Source organism: Castor canadensis, chromosome 5 (genome assembly GCF_047511655.1).
Source record: "Castor canadensis chromosome 5, mCasCan1.hap1v2, whole genome shotgun sequence".
In the NCBI taxonomy this organism is placed as follows: domain Eukaryota; kingdom Metazoa; phylum Chordata; class Mammalia; order Rodentia; family Castoridae; genus Castor; species Castor canadensis.
Genome location: NC_133390.1, coordinates 170,129,657 through 170,148,213, shown reverse-complemented (window position 1 = coordinate 170,148,213; position 18,557 = coordinate 170,129,657). Strand labels below are relative to the sequence as shown.

At 53.8% G+C, this 18,557-nt stretch overlaps 1 protein-coding gene across 2 annotated transcripts in view; it reads left to right on the top strand.

The window, feature by feature from the left end:
* Prex1 (phosphatidylinositol-3,4,5-trisphosphate dependent Rac exchange factor 1) overlaps positions 1–18,557 on the top strand; it is a 141,316-nt gene that overhangs the window by 60,641 nt on the left and 62,118 nt on the right. Inside the window, exons 4-5 of one of the 2 annotated variants that reach the window (XM_020169946.2) lie at positions 5,335–5,439; positions 11,040–11,141. In XM_020169946.2, coding sequence (XP_020025535.1) covers positions 5,335–5,439; positions 11,040–11,141 — 207 coding nt within the window. Of the gene's footprint in view, positions 1–5,315; positions 5,440–11,039; positions 11,142–18,557 lie in introns of both variants that reach the window. The other variant, XM_074074951.1, reaches the window with a different exon arrangement.

Here is an 18,557-nt window from a genome sequence, read left to right as displayed (position 1 = left end):
CCTCGAGAGTATTAGTGACAGGAGGGCAGGTATTCATTGTGCTCATTGTTTGTCCCTCCATCAGAAATGGAGTGAGCCTAAGCTCGCCTGCCCCCTCTACAGGCCAGCAAACTGAGGAAGGTCAAGCCCAAGGTCACAGCTGCACAAGTAGCATCTTCAGTGGCTAAGCCAGAGTTCTTCAGGTCGTTGACTTCCATGTTAAGTGTGTACTTTTTGCTCTGTTGTACCCTCGTGTTCTTTGTTTAATCATTCAGAAATGGAGTTGCTTAAAGGCCTTGGATAAACTATTTAGCAAGGGAAATTCATGTCAGCCCTGGAAACAGAACAGAGCCCTCCAGCTGTAACCCAGGTCCCCTAAGAACAAGTGCACGGAGCCAGCGGGGTCACTGTGCTCTGTTCTGTACTCTCGCCCACCCGCTGCAACCTGAGGCTGCTAGGGTCTCCTCGGGAGGAAGATCCCAGGTCCCAGGTATAGGACAGCTCCGAGTTCCCACAGCTCCTCACCGGCACCCCCCTGAGCTAACTGGCGCGATTGGAAAGGAGCTGGCTTTCTCAGTGTGAGTCAGTGTTTTTAATTTAAAATCACATTTTTAATTTAAAATGTGAAAGCATCGCCCCCTCTGCCCCGTGCTCACAGAGGATTGTGAGTCACCTTGTCTCGGGTTTAAAGGCAGCCCTGTGGCAGGCTGGGTATCTCGAAGCTGGTGTGCATTGTGCAGGTGGCCTTGTGGGAGCAACTGGGGGCGAGCTTGCAGGGGTTCCGTCGGCCCCCACCGGGCCCACCTGGAAGGACCCGGGAGTTGGGACCCCTCTGGCTGTGCACAGTGGAAGCCGGGGCCAGGCCTCCAGCCTTTGCTCCACCATGCCCAGGCAGGATGTGGGTTGTCCTAGAATGCATGAAGAGACCTTGGGCATGAGGTCTGGGGGGCCCAGCGGGGTGGGAAGTCACCATGGCCAGCGCTTGGGGACCAGGCACCTGTCCCTCCCTGATTGGCCTGCAGTACAGCCTGGTATCCACTCCAGCCCATGAAGAAAGTGGTCCGACCCAGCCTTGTCCCTGCTCCGCCTGAGGCAGCACCTGGGCCTGGAGCTCTGCAGATGCTGTGTGAAGAGTGGGGCCATCACCTGTCATCACAGAGCTGTTGCCTGCCACCACTATGGTCAACAGATGGTGCGAATCACTCACGCCCTCACTCCAAACCCAACTGCCGCCTGCCGAGCTTGTCACAGACTAGCTCCCAGTGACCGTCTTGTGCTGCGTGCTACTCTAAGAGCTCTGTGCGTACCAACTCATTAAAACTGAATAGCAGCCTTTAAAGGTGCATACTGTAATTGTACCCATTGCACAGATGAGGAAACGGAGGCCCAGAAAGCTTAAGTGACCATGCAAGTTTGCACAGCTAGCAGGCGTTGGAACTGGGAATCAGGACTGAGACACTGGAATCTGCTCTTCACCATCTTATGCTGCACTTTCTCCTGAAATGAGCACTTCTGAGGCATGGGCATGGCCACGGCCTGGGGATGTGGCACCAAACAGGACAGACCTGCTCCTGTGGTTAGGCTGGTGGCCACAGGGTGAGTTGAAGTCACTTCAGATGCTGTACAGATTGTGTTGAATATCAAGTGAGCTGGAGTCACAAGCTACTCTGTCTCAGGCTGTGTCAGATCCTGGGGTTGGGGTCAGGGCTGCTGGACTCAGAAAATGAAAACTCAGGCCACCAGGAGCACTGGACTTTCAGGTAAGCGGCAAGTAACTTTTTCAGTGAGAGTGTGTCTCACACCAGGCAGCCATCTATCTGTCTTGTGTTGGAAGTCAGGATTCAGTGAGGCGTCTGTCCATGCTTACCTCTCTCCGGTGGTGAAATGGGGGATCTTGGGGCATGGTGTTCCAGATGGAGAGGAAAAGGGGCAGCCCTGAGCCGGGAGCAAGCTTGGCATGTTCCTGTAAGGGCAGAAGGGAGACCTGTAACCTGTGGCTGGGGCAGAGTGAGTGGTGGAGAGAAGTCGGGGGTCACGGGGCCAGGTTCAGTGGGGCTTTGTGGCCAAGGCTGGATGGTGGGTTCTGTTGTGGGGGGTCATAGGAAGCCATAGGGGAGGAGTAGTGTGGCAGATTCATATTTGAACCCAGTTGCCCCAAAGATGTTTACATGGTGACAGGTTGGGCAGACACCTGCAGACACCAGCTTTGCTCCCTCCTGGAGGGGATGTTGACGTGGCCCAGCTCTTCCTTTTCCAGCTCTTCTTCTTTCTGGCTGTGGTGTGGAACAAATAGTCCCCATGGAGCCAGTGCCACCTGCTGGGCACTGCTGACTGAACCTTGTGTCCCCCCCTCCCCAGGCCGGAGCTAGATTTCCCCCATGGTCTCCTGCTGGTGACTGTCCAATTTCCCTCCTTCACACACAGGTCCTTGCCCACCACATCCGTGTGCACGCAAACTCATGTCCGTTCTCCTGGGCTCGGGCCGGCAAAGGCAGCACGTCCACACCTGCAGGGTGGGTGGAACCGGGCTTTGGACGAGGGACGTCGCCATTCGCTACATCCAGCTGCTCATTTAGCTTCAAGCCTGGGCCCTGTCCTCCCGCAGGCTGAAGGAGAGGGTGACCTTGTAGACTGTGGCGGCAGGGAGGGGCGTCCCGGCCCTCACTTACCTCGGTGCATCAGTGGCAGACATCACCTGTCAGCCACAGCGTCCTGCCTCCGCTCCTCGGGATCAAGTCCTTATTGGCTGGCTTCAGCATCACTGCTGTTGATTGGGGTTGGCATGGGGGAAGGACAGATTTGTCCCTGCTTTCCAGCCCTAGCACACATGCTGGTGGGCAGAGTGTCACTTTGATAGGCTTGGGCCCATTTTTCATTTTCTTCTCCCATTCAGAATGTGCCTGGATCAACACTGTCTCCACCGTAAGTAACAAAAACACCAGCTCAGTGAGGCTAAAAGAAAGGGACCTTTTTGGGGCACATACAAGAGAAATGTTCAGGGTGCGGGTGAGCTTCAGGCATAGCTGGACCCAGGAGCCCTCATGCTGTTTTCAGGACCTGACTTTTCGCGCTGATACCGTCAGCCCAGCTGGATTCCAGATTCCCTGGAATCCCACTGAGTGTCCTGTGGGGGGTGTGTTCGCATGGGCCCAGTGTGGGTCACATGGCCACTGTTGCCAAGCCAGGGAGCTCTCTGATTGGTTTGACCTGAGTCAGGTCCACGCTCACCTGTGGCGCCCAAGAATGGGGCGGGAACAGTCCAGGAAGAATGTGGAGCTGACTGGAGGGCCCATTTGGCCCCTCACAGTTCCTCCGTTTCTTGCTTCCATTCATTGAGTAGTCCCAATGTCTGCTGTCTGCCAGCCACTTCTGTCCCCTCAGCAGATGCAAACCCTGTCCCCATGGAGCCCCCAGTGTAAGGGGCTTGGGTGAGATGGACAGTACAGGAGTGAGGCCTTCGGCCTCATTCTCAAGTCTGCCTTTCTCCATACCTACACTCAGAGCCCAGGCCCCTTCACCCCCAGCCCAGCAGGTGCCTGCAGGAGAAGCCCCCAGACACAGGGCAGTGCTGTCACATGCAAAAAAGTTCCCCTCCCTCCCCCTACAGCTGCCTCTGCTGTCTGCAGCCAAGGCCTGGTTCCATGTATATCCCACAACCCCCTCCCCCAAGCCCCATGGCTCTCTCTGTGGCTGGGTGAGCTCCTGTCATCATGACTTCTCCTCATCCTCTCCTTGGGCCTTCATGGTTGCCTGAGCTCACTGGAGAGCAATGACAACAGAAGAGGTCTGCTGGGCAGTGTGAGGGTGCTGGGGTCCCTCTTTCCCTCTCCTGCCCGTGTTTCCATGTTGGCATCCTGGTGTGCTGCACAGAGTGGGTGAGGAGGTGGTACTTTGTGACAGTGTGTTTCTATGTGTAGCTGGAGGTGCTGGTGGTTTTTGCCACATGTAACTTGTGTGGTGTGGTTCCCGGTTGAAACGGGGTGGGGCGGGGAGGGGGGGTCCTCACTGTGCATCCGTGTTGCTCGTCCTGTGATGTATGTGCGAATATGCACACTGGGTAATTGAGACATTGTTCACATTGCTACTTTCTTCTGCAGATTCATGTTTGCTGATTGTATTTGTAGCTAATTCTTGTAAAGTATTTGCAAGTGGAACCTAGGGCTTACTGTGTGCCAAGGACTGTCCTACCCGCTTTGCGTGTTATTTAATCTACCAGCAGCCTAAGCATTAGGGATCTGTTCTTATGACCACTTTATAGCCGAGGAAACTGAGGCATAGGCAGGTGGAGCAACTCGCCCCAGGCCACCCACTCCTCCTGGTGCTGGGTTTATCTCTTCATACTGCTCAGCTCAGTGTGTGGCTGAGACCTGACCTGCACACGCCCTCCCTGTCCACGGGAGGACCTTGAGTGGGGCGTCTGCATTGTCCTGGTTCTGCCACGTCACTGGCTGTGAGACCCTGGGCAAGTGACTTTCCCTTGCTTTTCCTACTTGGGACTGAATGGCTGGGATGTTATTGGGAGAAGGGACTGCACGGGTCAAAGAGCAGTGCGGCCTGTCCTCAGTTGGCACCCACTCTGGGTGGCGGTCAGCTCTGGTGCTTCGTTACTCAGGACGTCTGCCCGGATGCTGTGTGGACCCAGAGCAAGCAGGCGACCTGGTGCCCATTAATTGTGACCTGGTCTCCCTCCTTCGGTTTCCTCCTTCCTGTAGTGTCCCGTTGGGTTTAGAAACAGGACGAGCTGCTTGCTGTGCAGACACACCTCTTCCTTCCTTAGTTCCTCGGGGTCTCTGGCCCACCCCACCCCAGGTTCAGCCCTGCAATCCTTCTTCCCCTGGGACACCCTTGCTCCTTGCCCAGCGTTTGGCTGGTTCTGGAGTCCTGTGGAATGAGGGCTGCTTAGGTGAGAGCTTCCTGTTCACAGGGCTCTGTCCTTTCCAGTTCCGGAAGCCATGACTGATGGATTTGGGCCTGGTGACCTCTAGGCTGGGAAGAGTTCCCTTTGGGCTCAGGGGCATCCAGTGGTCAACAGAGGCATCCCCCTGCCTTATTAGTGCCACTTACCACTGAGGCTCACCTAAGTTCACAGCTACAAATGCAGAGGCTCAAGCCCAGGCCACCTGGCTAAGTCTGTAGTGTGTCCTTACCTCGCCCTGGTGCTACTCTGAGAGGTCACTTAGACTGCTGGGCAGAACTGGGACAAATGGAGTCAGGACCTGAAGTGAGCGGGTCCACTTTACTCACAAGTCCATGCTGCAGCCTCTCTGGGGCCCTGGGGTCCTGTCCTTCCAGGCCTGCCTCTCAGTGCCTGTCCTCTTCCACACCTGCTTCCACAGCTCTGCCCCTGTCTTGCAGAAGGACAAGTTCTGTGTGTATGAGGAGTACTGCAGCAACCACGAGAAGGCCCTGAGGCTGCTGGTGGAGCTCAACAAGATCCCCACTGCACGCGCCTTCCTCCTGGTAAGTACGCTGGAGCCAGATGGGGCAGGGCATGCTTTCCTCCTTCCCTTCCTCCCTCCCCTTCCTCCCCCTTTCCTCCCTTTCTTTCTTTGTACACTGGGGTTTGAACTCAGGGCCTTATGCTTGCCAGGTAGGCATTCTACCACTTGAGCCATGCATTCAGCCCCAAAATTACTGCTCAGAGTTGGTCATTGACCCCAGTTAGGTCTTTTCTCTATGAGGAATTTTAATTTTATTTGTAGTACATGGGATTGAACTCAGGGCCTCAAACTTGGCAGGTAGGCTTTGAGTCCTGCCCCTAGTCTGCACAACTTTTCTGAAAGGGGCTGACTAGTGGGTCTTTTTGTCTCCTACAGTACTGGTCACAACGAGTCATCTCTACTGTTGTAGCAGTAAAGATTTAGCAGCTGTAAGTAATATGTAAAGGAATGAGTATGACTGTGTTCCGATAAAACGTTACAGAAACAAGACAGAGGGCTAGATGAGGCTAGACTGAGCAGTTCCCCGTCTAGAGTGGTAGCATAGCCGTAGTTACCGTTACTGCCGTTATTAGTAGGATGACTAGTATCGTTAGGGTTATTTATAAGTGAAAGCAAAACAACAGCAACAGTAATAGTAACAACAAAAGCAAATTGTTTTGTTCACTTTTCTGGGAAGTTTAAGACCTGAGAGGGCTTCAGGCCCTGCAGAATCTAGGTATTCAACTCACGTCATCAGAACTGTGTCTCTGGGCTCCGCTGCTCTCTGCCTGGCTCCATTCCCAGCAGGTTCTCCTTAGGTAGTGACAGCACGGCCTCCGGAAGCGCCTCCTGTGTTGAGCCACTTCAGGATGAGCTCGGCTCCTGTTCCCCATGGCAACAGTGAAAATCCTGGGTGTGAGGCTTATTGCTGAGTTTGCTCCAAACCATATCTCTGAACCAGTTAGCATAGAGAGAGGGATTGGCTGATGTTCTGATTGGTGACTTCTGGAGATGGAGGACAGGGGAGGTCCACCCATACCACAGGGCCTGAGGGTAGAGTGAACCCCTAAAAGCACAGTTGTTTTGTTTGGAGTGGACATTGGTCAGACAAAACCCTTGATACCCATGACGGCTTTCCTTATACTTGTCAAGAGCTTCACTTGTGTATGAGACAGGTTCTTGATTGTCACCTCCTTTGGGTTGAGATACAAGGCAGACAATCCCCAGTAAGAGTGTCTCAAACAAGGTGGACATTTATTCCTCCTTCAAGTTGACAGCATAGTTGTAGACAGTCTGGGTGGCCAGGGGTCAAGACCTTAGGTGTGGTCCTCACTGATATGTCTAAATGACCTCCCATCACAACCTAACTCCAGGTGGTGTGATGTAGAGGGTAGGAAGCAGATCAAGCTGTACAATTGCTTTTGCTCATATCCCATTGGCCAAACTTAGTCATATGCCCACACCTAGCTGCAAGGGAGGCTGGGAAATGTAGGCTTTATTCTGGTTAACCCTGTGCCCAGATAAAAATTCTATGGCTCTGGAAGAAGAGTACATTAGGGTACACCTTGTAACCTTTGCCAAAGGTGACGTTTAGGATTTCAAAATATTAAGTGACTTTCTGAGGGACCATACTTGAGAAGTGACTGAGATCCTCAGGAGTTCCAATCCTGGTCTTTCACCTCTGAATTTCCTCTCATTAGGTCACAGACACCCCTACCCTGTACTGTTTGTTTTTCTACCAGAATACAGAATTCAGCTGGGTGCCTAGTGGTTCCTACATGTAATCCTAGCTACTTGGGAGGCTGAAATCAGAAGGACTGTCAGCCTGAGCAAATAGTTCATGGGACCCCATGTACAAAATAACCAGAGCAAAATAGTCTGGAGATGTGGCTCAAGTAGTGAGTGCCTGCTTGCAAGCGCGACGCCCTAAGTTCAAATCCCAGTCCCACCAGAAAAAAAAAAAAAAACTCAAAAACAACAACAGCCCCAGAGTTCACATTAAGAAACAAGAAGGACAGTTAGCTGATGTAGTATAAGGACCATCAGGTTCCTGAACCGAACTACTTCTCTGTGATGCAGTCTCTGACAAAGCCTTTCCAGAATTTTGATTCACAGTGTTCTGCGTTTCCTTCATGAGTGAGTTTGCGTTGCTCGGCCCGGTTCCAGTGAGCATCTGAGGCAACCAGTTGGCCAGCTGGTGTCCATTTTGTCTCCAGCGTTTGCAGCTTTTGTGGCTGTCGCCTTTCACGGCAGCTTTCTGCACCTACGCACTTCCATTTTTAACACTCATGTTCATAAAATAGTCTGGGCAGAATGCAGAGATGAAGTCACATTAGCACAGGACCACGAGGACAGCGATGGCCACCTTTCTGCCCCGACTTGCTGACTTCAGGCAGCCGAGTTCCAACTGCCCACCCTTGGAGGGTGTCTCCTGGCCTCAGCTAGGTCCTAAAGCGGGAAGGTGCCAGGAAGACGAGGGCAGGGGAACGGGAAGGGAAGAGCCCGACTCCCCCCACCCCCCCGCCCCAACAGTCTCTCTGGTGGGCCAGGCTGCCGTTTTCATAGCAGTAGCTGGCCCATGGCCAGTTGGACAGGGCGACATGTGGGTCCCAGCACACATTCCATCTGTCTCCCTCCTTCCTGGTGTCTCCCAGCTCTTGGCCACCTGCAAAAGAGCTGTCACTAGTGTGCTGTGGGAGGTTAAGTCCCTGGGAGCAGACGGACTCTGGCTTTCTGCATGATGTGCTGTGCACTGGCTCAGTGATGGGCAGGACCATGAACTCTCAGGACTGCACCTTCCTGTCTGTTGGATGGGGTCGTTTATTCAGAAAATAGCTTCCTGTCACTTACCTGGCAGGGATCAGTCTAAGTCCTCCATATACAACAGTGAACAAGGCAAGAAAAGCCCCTGTCCTGACAGGGTAGCCACTCTTGTGGGGGACTCCTAAATGATAGAGCAAGTGGCCTTAGGTTCTCTGGAGGAAATAAAGCGAATTGAGAATGGCAGGATGTTTTGAGGGAGTTAGGGTGCAGCTGCTATTTTAGTGTGGCCTTTGGGAAAACAATGTCTCAGGTGACAGCTAGGCAGAGCTGAGAGGGAGGCACAGGGTATCTGGAGGGAAAGCATTCCAGGAGAGGAACTGCAGTGCAAAGGCCCATGGTAGGACTGTATTTGAGGAGTAGCAGAAAGGCCATGGTGGCTGGAGGGAAGCGTCTGAGAGGAAAAGGGGGAGGAGATGAGGTCAGAGAGATGGAAAGGGGACAGCAGTGCAGGAGCATTTAGTCCTTGGAAAGTCCCAGAATTTTAGCAAAGCTTTCTTGTTTTGTGGTACTGAGGTTTGAACTCCAGGCTTCACATTTGCTAAGCACGTGCTCTGTTGCTGACAGTTTTGGAGGGGGTGACATCAAAGCATCACAGAACCCCCAAAGCGTCTAGGAAAGGCTGCCTTCCCTCTTTAAGTTTATGGTCACCCCAGGTGTTCTTGACTAGTGGCTGCATCACTCTAATCCCTGCCTTCCTTCCTCTTCCATGACCCTGTGTCCTATCCTCCTCTTATAGGGACATGAGTTCTTGGATTTAGGGTTTCTCCCCCAAGTCCAGTATAACTTCATCTTAACTAACATCTGTTAACTGATCCTGTTTCCAAATAAAGTCAGTCTGAGGCTGGGGTGGGCCTGGCACTGTGGGGACACCATTCAGCCCACCACAGGGTTACTACCACAGTTCAGGCAGAGGTGATGGTGGCTGAGGACAGAAGTAGTGGTGAGAACAGCAGTCAGGTCCTCATAGAATACTGAGGCCCAACTGACACAATTTCCCCGAGGAGGGCATTGGGTTTAAGTGAATGAGGGACTCAAAGGTGATTCCAGGTTGGGGGTCCAAGCACTAGACAGGTGGAGTGGCATTTCCCCAGATGGTGAAGGCTGCATGGGAGCAGCAGTGCAGGTGTGTGAGGTGTCAGTCCCTGTGACAAGGCTACAGGAGACTCAATTCTGGAGAAGGCTCCAGGCTGGAGATAGAAACCTGGGCATTTTAGCATAGAGTAGTGTTTATAGCAAGAGGGATGCATTGTGGGTGGATGGGATGGCCTGAGCAACCAGGGCCTGGTGCCCTTGGTGGGGGGAAGGGGGCCTGGACTCAGCTCTGCTGCGAGCTTAACACCAAGCAAACCATTCTCAAAACTTCTTCCCCAGGACCCCGGGTGGGATAAGCAAGTAATGAATGTCAACTCTGAGTGTTTGCTTTTTGCCTTTTAAATGAAACCAAAGCAGGACAACCAGGTAGAGTGTGTGGGGGATGCAGCTGGGGGCTGTGACAGTCCTGTGAGACTCCTTGATCTCGGATAAAAAGTCTGGCCCTTCTCCTGCCAGGCCCCTGGGGCTTCTGGAAAACTCCCTGCACCCCAGGCTCCCCATGTTCTGCCCGGAGCTGACATCACCAGGGCAGCTTGTGGCGCGCTGGCTCGGAGGACAAAGGCTTGAGTGTGAGCAGTGTGGGGCTGGCTTCTCCAGCTGCTGCTGCCTGGAGCCCCATCTGTGCCAGGGGCAGGCACAGGGGTGGGAGTCCTGCTGCCCAGTCAGAGCAGGGATCTGAGTGCAGGACTCTGTTTCTCCACGGAGGCGCTCGTTACAGCCCCTGTGGGGCATTGGGGCAGAGCGGACACTGGGGACTGCTCTCTGACATACTCTCCCTGTGGGAACAGGCGACAGTGTGCAAACTTGTTCCTGAGCTGTGAGCCTGAGTTTGCCATGCATGTGAGGCCAGGGCCCCGGGTGTGGTGGGCACATGTGAGATTCTCCTGTTTTCCTTTCACTTGAATGTAAGCAGAGAACGGGTTCTCTTGACAGTGTCCCCATAGCTAGATCTGTGCCCAGCATAAGGTGAGTACACGGTATGCACTTGACTGAAAGAACGAACAAGGGAGTGAACGATAGGGTGGGAATCCCTTCTCCCCAGAGTCCAAGTTCGTTCCCAGTCTGTAGGGGTGAGGAGGAGGCGGGCTGAGCCGCCTCACTGCTGGAGATACCCTGTTTTCACGCCTTGGTGTGTTAATTGATGCACTGACACTAGGCACCTCATGAGTCCTGGAGACCCAGGACAATGGGCCAGAGACATATAACTCATGGTTCCTGATCCTGATTCTTGAGTTGGAGCCCCTTCAAAGGAGAGGAACATCATATTCTGAATGGTTTGGGTCATTGGGCTTCAGATCGGACTTGGAAACTGAGCGTAGGGGTGGCTGGGCTGGCCTTGTGGGTCCTTGGCAGCCACCTCTCTGGATCACTTGTTCTGGGGTGAAAGACTGAGCTTTCCAAACACTGATGTCTGTCTCTATTTTAACTGTTCAAGGCTTCCATTATAACTTGAAAGCAGCTGTAGATGGTATGTGATTTGTGTGGTGTGCTGCAGTAAGACTTTACCAGAGCAGGGAGGGGGCAAGACCAGGCCACAGGCCACAGTCTGCTGACCTCCTAGTGGGTTTTGTGCTGGGCTGTGTGATACGCCCTTTTCACCTCCCAATTGCTTCCCAAGTGCTCATCTGTATCTGCACTTAGAGAGTTTCCCATGGCGATGAGAGGGTAGCCACTTCCCCGGCCATCCTTGGCAAGTGTTAACAAAGGTCTCCTGTCCCTTTGCAGAGTTGCATGCTTCTGGGAGGCCGGAAGACCACGGATATCCCACTGGAGGGCTACCTGCTGTCCCCAATCCAGCGCATCTGCAAGTACCCGCTCTTGCTCAAGGTGAGGGGTGCCTGGCTCCTTCCCCATGTGAAGTGTGTGGCAGAAGACCCAGCTACGGCTGTGATGGCTAGTGGAAGTTCTGGCTCTGGGCTAGGTTAGATCCTCTTCCCTCCCGTTTCTACAGCTCAGCTTTATTTTCAGTGCTCAGCAGATGGCTGTAGTCACTCTGGCCTCACACTCTTGTCAGGTTTGAAATCAGCAGGAGAAAGCCAGCCTCTTGTAGTAGTTCTGACGGAAGACCTGAGAGTCACTCCAGCTGTGGCCACCTGTGGCAGGGGAATGTCATCTTCCACATTGTTCGGGCCTGAGTCCTGCTGTTTTACTCGAACCAATCACAAGCCTTTGCTTACTCCATTCACCATCTTCCAATCTGCTTAGACCTTTCTTTACCCTGAACCAAGCACTGCCAGCTGGGTAGTGCTGTGGTCTAATTGATGACATTGCCTTACACTCTGCTCTGATCCATGACGGTGATCAGGGTCATGATGTGCTTTTTGATTTTGGGGCAGGGTAGAGTCACTGAGTTTGAACTCAGGACTTGCTTTACGGGCACGCTACTACTTGCTGGGTTCGGATTGGCTGAGATCTGTGTCAGGTGCTGTGCTCCTGAACCAGTGACTCTCAGCTTAGACTTGGTTCATGTGCTTGAGCCAGCTGTGGAGCCCACAGCCCACAAACTCCAAGAATGGGACAGATGGAATCCCTTCCCCAGAGTCTGGGCTCTCTCCAGGAAGCAGGGAGTTGGAGGCAGAGCGGGGTTTGGCCCACCATAGCCGTCCACGTGTCCGCTGTCTCCTTCTGCCCGTCCACCGTAGCCTGGTCTTGGTTGGGCAGAGCTGGACAGACCTGCTGGCTGTCTTTGCCACCATCTGCTGTTCCCAGTCCAGGGTTTTCAGCCCTTGCAAATGGCGGCTCTTGGCTGTTTCTGCCCTGGCTGTGTCCTGAAGGCCTGTTTCTGACAGCTAGCTCCTGGCTCCCTGCTGCTGGGTTAGTTTGGCTGGTAGCTTCATTCAGGGCCACTCATCGGGGCCACATGTGTGTCCTTGTACCATGAACTAGAAGGAGAGAGGAGGAGAAGGGGCCTAGGGATATTTCCATCTTCACTTTCTGCTGGAGCAGGTGAGTGTACTTGGGCCTCTGAGCTAGACAAGACATGGGGGCCATCAGTGCTGCTGGGGACTCAGGCTTCAATGTATGCAGCTGTGGGGGCAAGGCACAGCTCTCCCCGAGCCTCCTCTGGCTGGAGGCTGTTTGTGCTCAAAGCAAGGCCTGCCATCGTGCTTACTATACTTAACCTCTGCCCTGATGCCCACACACGCAGTGGAAATGCCAGGGTGCAGCAGTTCTGCGAGGAAGGGCCCAGTGCGGTGGGGGCAGGCCGCCCTCCGGGGTCACTCACTGCACCTGCCTGTGTCACCTCCACACTTGAACTAGCTGCTAGTGTTCATAAGGGGTTCAGAGGACAAAGTGGCAAAGCTGTGGCTCGATGGCCAAGTTCAGCCAGTGGCCTGTCTTGGACAACCTATGATCAAAAGTCAAAGAATGTGCTTGCGTTTTTAAAGACATTGTAAACAGAGAAAAACAAAACAAAACGCACAGAGAGGAAAGAAACTGCAGCAGGAAGCAGACATGGCCTGCAAAGCCCGTGTTGCTCACCCTCTGGCCCCCAATCATAGCCGGGCTTTGCAACCAAAGGTGGCCTGCTTTGGGTTCTGGTGCTGCTGTTTCCTAGCTGTGTGACCTTGAGCAGGTCACATCACTTCCTATGACTCAGTTTCTTCTTTGAGGTATGGGTGTGTCTGTAGTACCTCTGGTGTTGTGATGATGAGCAAACGTGCATTTACATAGCGCAGTGAGTTTGGCACCATGATGGGTCTTCTGGAGGTGGGCAACTGAAAAGAAGTGTCCTACCCAAGACCACATGGCAGGAAAGCAGTAGGAGCCACGATGTGACCAGCATCATCCCAGAGTTCCACCTCCAGCCACATGTCTACCTGCCTGCTGAGAAGCATTTTGGGGGGCCAAGCTGCTGAAGTGCTGGGGTGTCAGGAGTGCAGCCTTTCTCAGATCTGAAAAGATGAGGGGCCCTGTGTATGTGGCTTGGTGGCTGGTCTGCTCCTTTCTTGGGTTCAAAACCTTGAACATCTGACTTATGGCAAGAGCTACCAACTGCAGTCCCAGAGTTGAGTCAACCTGTGAATCCTTTGATTTCTGGATCTTGGCAAAGTCTGGGGTCTCAGTGGCTTTTCGAGTGGCAGATTGGGTTCCATGACAACCCATGGGGCAAGAACTATGTGTACAGGGGGATGCAAAGCCCAGTGTGAGGCCTGGCCATCTCCCCATGGACTGTAGCTTGATGCTGCAGGACTCCTGGGCTCTGGATGCCCAGGAGGACAGGACAGCAGACCACCTCTGCGGGAAGTACCCACAGGTGCTGCTGAGGCCATGGGTTTGTCCTCTTGACCACCCAGCTCACCTGGCTGCCTGACTGTGTGGGTGCTGCTCCTTTTCCTTGTCCACAGCTCTTATTTTGGGGGGGGGGTGAGAGGTTCTGGAGATGCCAGCCGGGCCCCAGATTGCTGTGGGACATGCATGCCCCCATCTGACAGCGGCTCAGTGTCCTGGCCTTTGGCTCCCACTGCCGGAATGTTTGCATCAGTGAGCAGTGGCACTGAGGGGGCCTTCACACCTGTGAGCTCCTCCTCCCTGTCACATTTTCCAGGGCATTTTGAAAGATGATCTCATGAGGCTGGGCGGCTGACTCAAACCCCTGTAGTTCCCTTGACCTCCCAGGCCCCAGCACCCACGCAGATGTCCCCTTGCTCCTGCTGACCTCTCAGTGGTGCCACACAGCGTCGGGGAGCCTGTGGGGGAGAGGAAGAGGTGAGAGAGAAAGCCTCTTTGGGTACTGCCCAAACGCCGAAATTGAACGTTGCCTAGAATAGCCAGAACATTCTCTCTGAGCTCTGCAGCCCAGGCCCAGGATCAACAGCTGGTATTTTCAGGCTTGGTAGAGTTTTCCATAAGCGGTTCCAAGGAAATGAGTTAGGTTTGGGGTGATGCCCCTGGTGCACAGCTGGCAGGTCCCTGAGGGAGACCCAGTTCTCATGGACCCTGGCCCATTGTTTCCTGAGAGTACACAGCTCTTGCTGTGGTACCTGCTGTGTGCCAGGTGCTGGCAGAGCTCTAGAGGCATGACCATGGGCAAGACAGACCTGGTCCTGCTCTGAGCTGCCAGGCCTGGATGGGTTCTGTGAAGGCCTGGGGATAGCGGGAGTGAGACTGGTGGGTGGGGGCTGTGGTCCTGGGAAGTTGGGGGACCACAGCCTGTCTAGAGGGGGTAGCTGCTGCCCTGTCTGCTGCCTCTGTGGCTGCCGGGTACTAGAGTCCTTTGATGGCTCCTTGGCTCCCAGACCTCTCTGCTGTCTGTGGCCCTGGCTCCCTCCTGGTCTTCTTCTGTATCTAGACTTGGCTCTGTGGTAGCCCCTCCTACTCTGTGGCCTTTAAAAAAAATTTGTCTATTCAAGAATTACACAGCCACTACCACAATGAAGAGTAGAATGTGGTCATCACCCCAAAGGAGGCCTGGCGCTGCTGCATCTGGGCATTTCCCCTCTTCCACTAAAACCTCTGGCACTCAGAATAAAAGCCAGACTCCTACTGCTGCCCCTGGCAAGGCCCTACAGAGTGTTGTCCATGTTTCCTGGCTTGCTTCATCTCCTCCGCTTGTCCTCCCTGGCCCTACTCAGCCACTCTTGCCTCCTTGAGGTTCTGTGAACATAGCACACAGGCGCCTGCCTCAGGGCTTTTGCACTTGCTCTTTCCTCTTCCTGTTGCCCCAGATACCCCAAGACTCACTCTCTAGTTTTTGTCAGGCCTCTGCTGCTCAGATGTCCCCATCTCAGGGATGCCTACCCTGACCTCCCTGCTACAGAAAAGCTGCTCTGCTATCCTCTGTCCACTCTCGCTGCTTTTCCTCTTCTTCACGGCATCTCTGATTAGCTCCTGTGGTGATCTGACTGATTTTCCATCTCGCCGTTAGGCCATCAGTTCTATAGGGCAGGGCTCTCGGCCTGTTTTTCAGTGCTGGATGGTGCCTTGCATATGGCAGGTGTCCCCACATTGCTCGGCAAGTGTGGGCATGCCACACAGTATTCCCACATGCTTCTGAATCTGGACATTGGGACGTTGGGGCTGTGTGTGGACGCTCCTGAGGCTGGATGTTAGCTTGGTGCAAACCTTGTCCAACCTTGTGGGACCCAGCAGGGTGCATTCTGGGAGCTGTCTGTGTGACAGCCGCTCCAACAGGCAGTCAGGAATTGGTGCAGAGTGGGCAGCGTGGGGTGTGGCCTGAGTCCTTGCATGGTCTGCGGTGTCTTCCATGCCTGTCTGTGGTGATAGAGCTGTCACCCATGTTCAGCATGAGGACTTTGCTGTTTGACTGCAATTTGGTCATTATGACTAGTGGGAGTGGCCATGACTGGCTGGGGTCAGTGCCTGGGAGGGACGCTCCCAGTCCACTGTGAGGTCCACAGTCGCGCAGATGTCTGCAGTTCCATATGGTACCACCTAGTGAGATGGTAAGTGCATACGAGGGTGTTCGCACTACTGCGAGGTCACTCAGTTGTGCGTTTCTTAGGACGTTCTCCATCGTTAAGTGATGTGTGGCTGTTTACTGAGCAACTATTTTGTGCCTGAGATGCCGAGCGAACAGAAACAGGAATCTCTCCGAGGGGACCAACATTCTTGTGGGAGAGGCAATTTTCAGATGCACGGACAGGAAGGGCTGTGCTTGTGTGGCTGGAGTGGGTGCCATGGAAAGACTTACCAGGCTAAAGAGGTCAAGGAGTGACTCAGGGTTTGCAGGTCTGGATAATATGGTTAGGACTGGATAATAGGGCTGGACTGATAGGCCACATTTGAGCATCACCTTGCAGGTATGGGGGAGGAGTCTTCTAGACAGGAACAGCAGTGCAAAGGCCCTGAGGCAGGATGTGATTGGTGTGTCTGAGGGAGAGAGTAGGATGTGAGTCAGGGAGGTCACGGCCAGATCATACAGGGCTTGTGGGTCAATGTAGGTTCTTCATCTCCCACCTAAGAGAGGCAGGGGCCACAGGAAGGTGCTGGGCAGGGAAGCAACAGGACTGCCTGGGTTCTAACAGGAAGCCCCTGGTGTGTGGGAGGAGTGGACTATGAGTGTGTGGGGTGGAGGCAGGGAGGCTGGCCATAGTCCACTCTGGAGTTTAGCAGAAGATGGCGTGGGCAGGGGTGGCGAGGGGGAGTGTTTCCTCCGGCACAGCTTCCCCAAGGATTTTCCGCAGCTCTTGCTGTGATTCTGGTCACTTGGAGCATCTCTGTGGTACACTTGTCTGACTTATGTCACAGGTGAGTCCCATCTGTGGGGATATGGTGTTGTCATATGTCACTGAGATGGCACAGGAAGTCACAAGCCTTTTCTCTGTGGCTCTGCTGTCTGGTGTCCCCCCCCCTGCCCACAGTGCCCACCCCCCCCATCCTGTCCCTCTGGCTGGGCTTTGACACCTCACCCACAGCACCTGCCCCGCCCAGCCTGTGCTGTGCTCCTTCCTGTGTGGTGAGCGGGGCCTCAGGGGTCCTCTGCAGTGGGGCCTGCTCTCACCTCCTTCTTTTGAAGCTGGGTCAGCTGTGCCATCTCCAGGGGGCCTGCCAAGCTTGCCCTCCTGCATTCTGCTTCCTGCCATGCTATGCAGGGCTCATCCAGAAATCCAGCTCTGCTGTCTCTGAACTGTGTGACAAAGGGCAACTTCTCTGTGCTGCACCTGTCTGTGCACCCATTTCCCTGTCTGTAAAATGGGGACAGTGATGGCTTACCCAGGCTTGTTATGATGATCTGACTCCGCACCTTAGGCAGCCATGCCAGGTGGATGTTACCAACTTAGCAACTGCAGTGTTGTCCTGGCTTCTGTGTTACCCATCCCAGCTCTTGCTGGCACCTCTCTTGAGACGTGACTCCAGTGTCACCAGTGCCTTAGTTTTGGGCTGTGAGGAGTAAGTGGAATGCCTATAAAATACTTCAGAGTTCTCAATAAATATTAGCGATTTTTCTTGTCCCACTGTTCACTTCCACGTGAATCTATCTAAGTCAGGTTTCTCTTGCCCAGTGTTTTCTTGACTTACTGTTTCATCCTTTGACTGCTGCCCATCAAGTTGAAAGTTTAAAATGCGATCTGATGCTGCCTCCTTAGCTTAGCCCACTTGTGTTCACTGTGTGTCGTGAACACAGGAAGGTTTCCACCATCTTTCTTTTTGATTCTGTTTATCTTCTCTTTTCCTTGCTGCTTCCCCCCTTCTCTAGCTTTCCTTTGAGTGGCTTTAGGTGTTTTGGGTTCAATTGCTCTTGGTTTATCTTTTTGTTTTGCTTCCACTGAATTGGAATTAACTCTGTCATCATTGGCACCACCATCATCTCAGTTTTTCTGTGTCCTCTGGGAACAGTCACTGTGGAGCCGTGCTGGTGTGGGGAGGAAGGCTGTGCCTGGCACACTGCCTGTGCCCAGGCCTCTTTTGGGAGGTGGGACCTGCAGCCCCTGGATGTCTGAGCTGAGGATCACAGAACCTCCTGACCCAGGGAGCAGCAGGCATGGGAAATGAGTGAGGGACTGCAGGTAACTCAGTGCAGCGGGTGAGGACTGAGTGACTGGAGAGGATGTGTCCCTGCTATGGGGCAGTCACCCCCTGCACCTGGCATGAGATGGTACCTGACATCTATGTACACAGCACATCCCCAGAAAGTGGTGCTGCTCTGTTTGATCCAGACTCCATCGGTGACAGCCCTCCCCACAGGCCACCCTTTTCTTCTTGTAGACAGAACAACCCCTGTGTCTCCTTTCGGGTGTCTGCCTGCCCAGGTCACAGGCGGCAGTGGGACTGACACACCTTCCAGCAGCACATCAGCTTGGTTTTCCCACTGGGATTTTGCGGATCCTTCTATGCTCTGTCCAATTTATCATTTTTATGATCCTTTAAAAAAAACTCAAAGGTTGAAAACCTAACTTGAACTTGCTTGTTCAAAACAAAGGAAAACAGATAAGACCTGGGGAGGGCTGGTTTCAGGCACAGCTGCATCCATGGGCTTTGTTGAGGTCATCTGAACCTCTGTGTGTCTGGCTGCTTTCTTCTGGGCAGCTGTCTGCTCAGGAGGCTGTGTTCTCATAGTGGCTTCTCAGGTTCATCTTCCCAGGGAAGGGAGAGGACATCCTTCCCAGGCTTTTTATCCCAGTGCAGCCGAAACCTCTGCTCAGCTGGTCCAGTGCTGTCCATGGCTCTTTCTGGTGAGCTGGAGCCTGGAAGGCTCAGATGCTGGCCAGGACTCCACACTGGGAGCTGGGCTATAGCAGCCTCTCTGGGACTTCGTGGCCCAGGAGAGGGCAGGTGGGA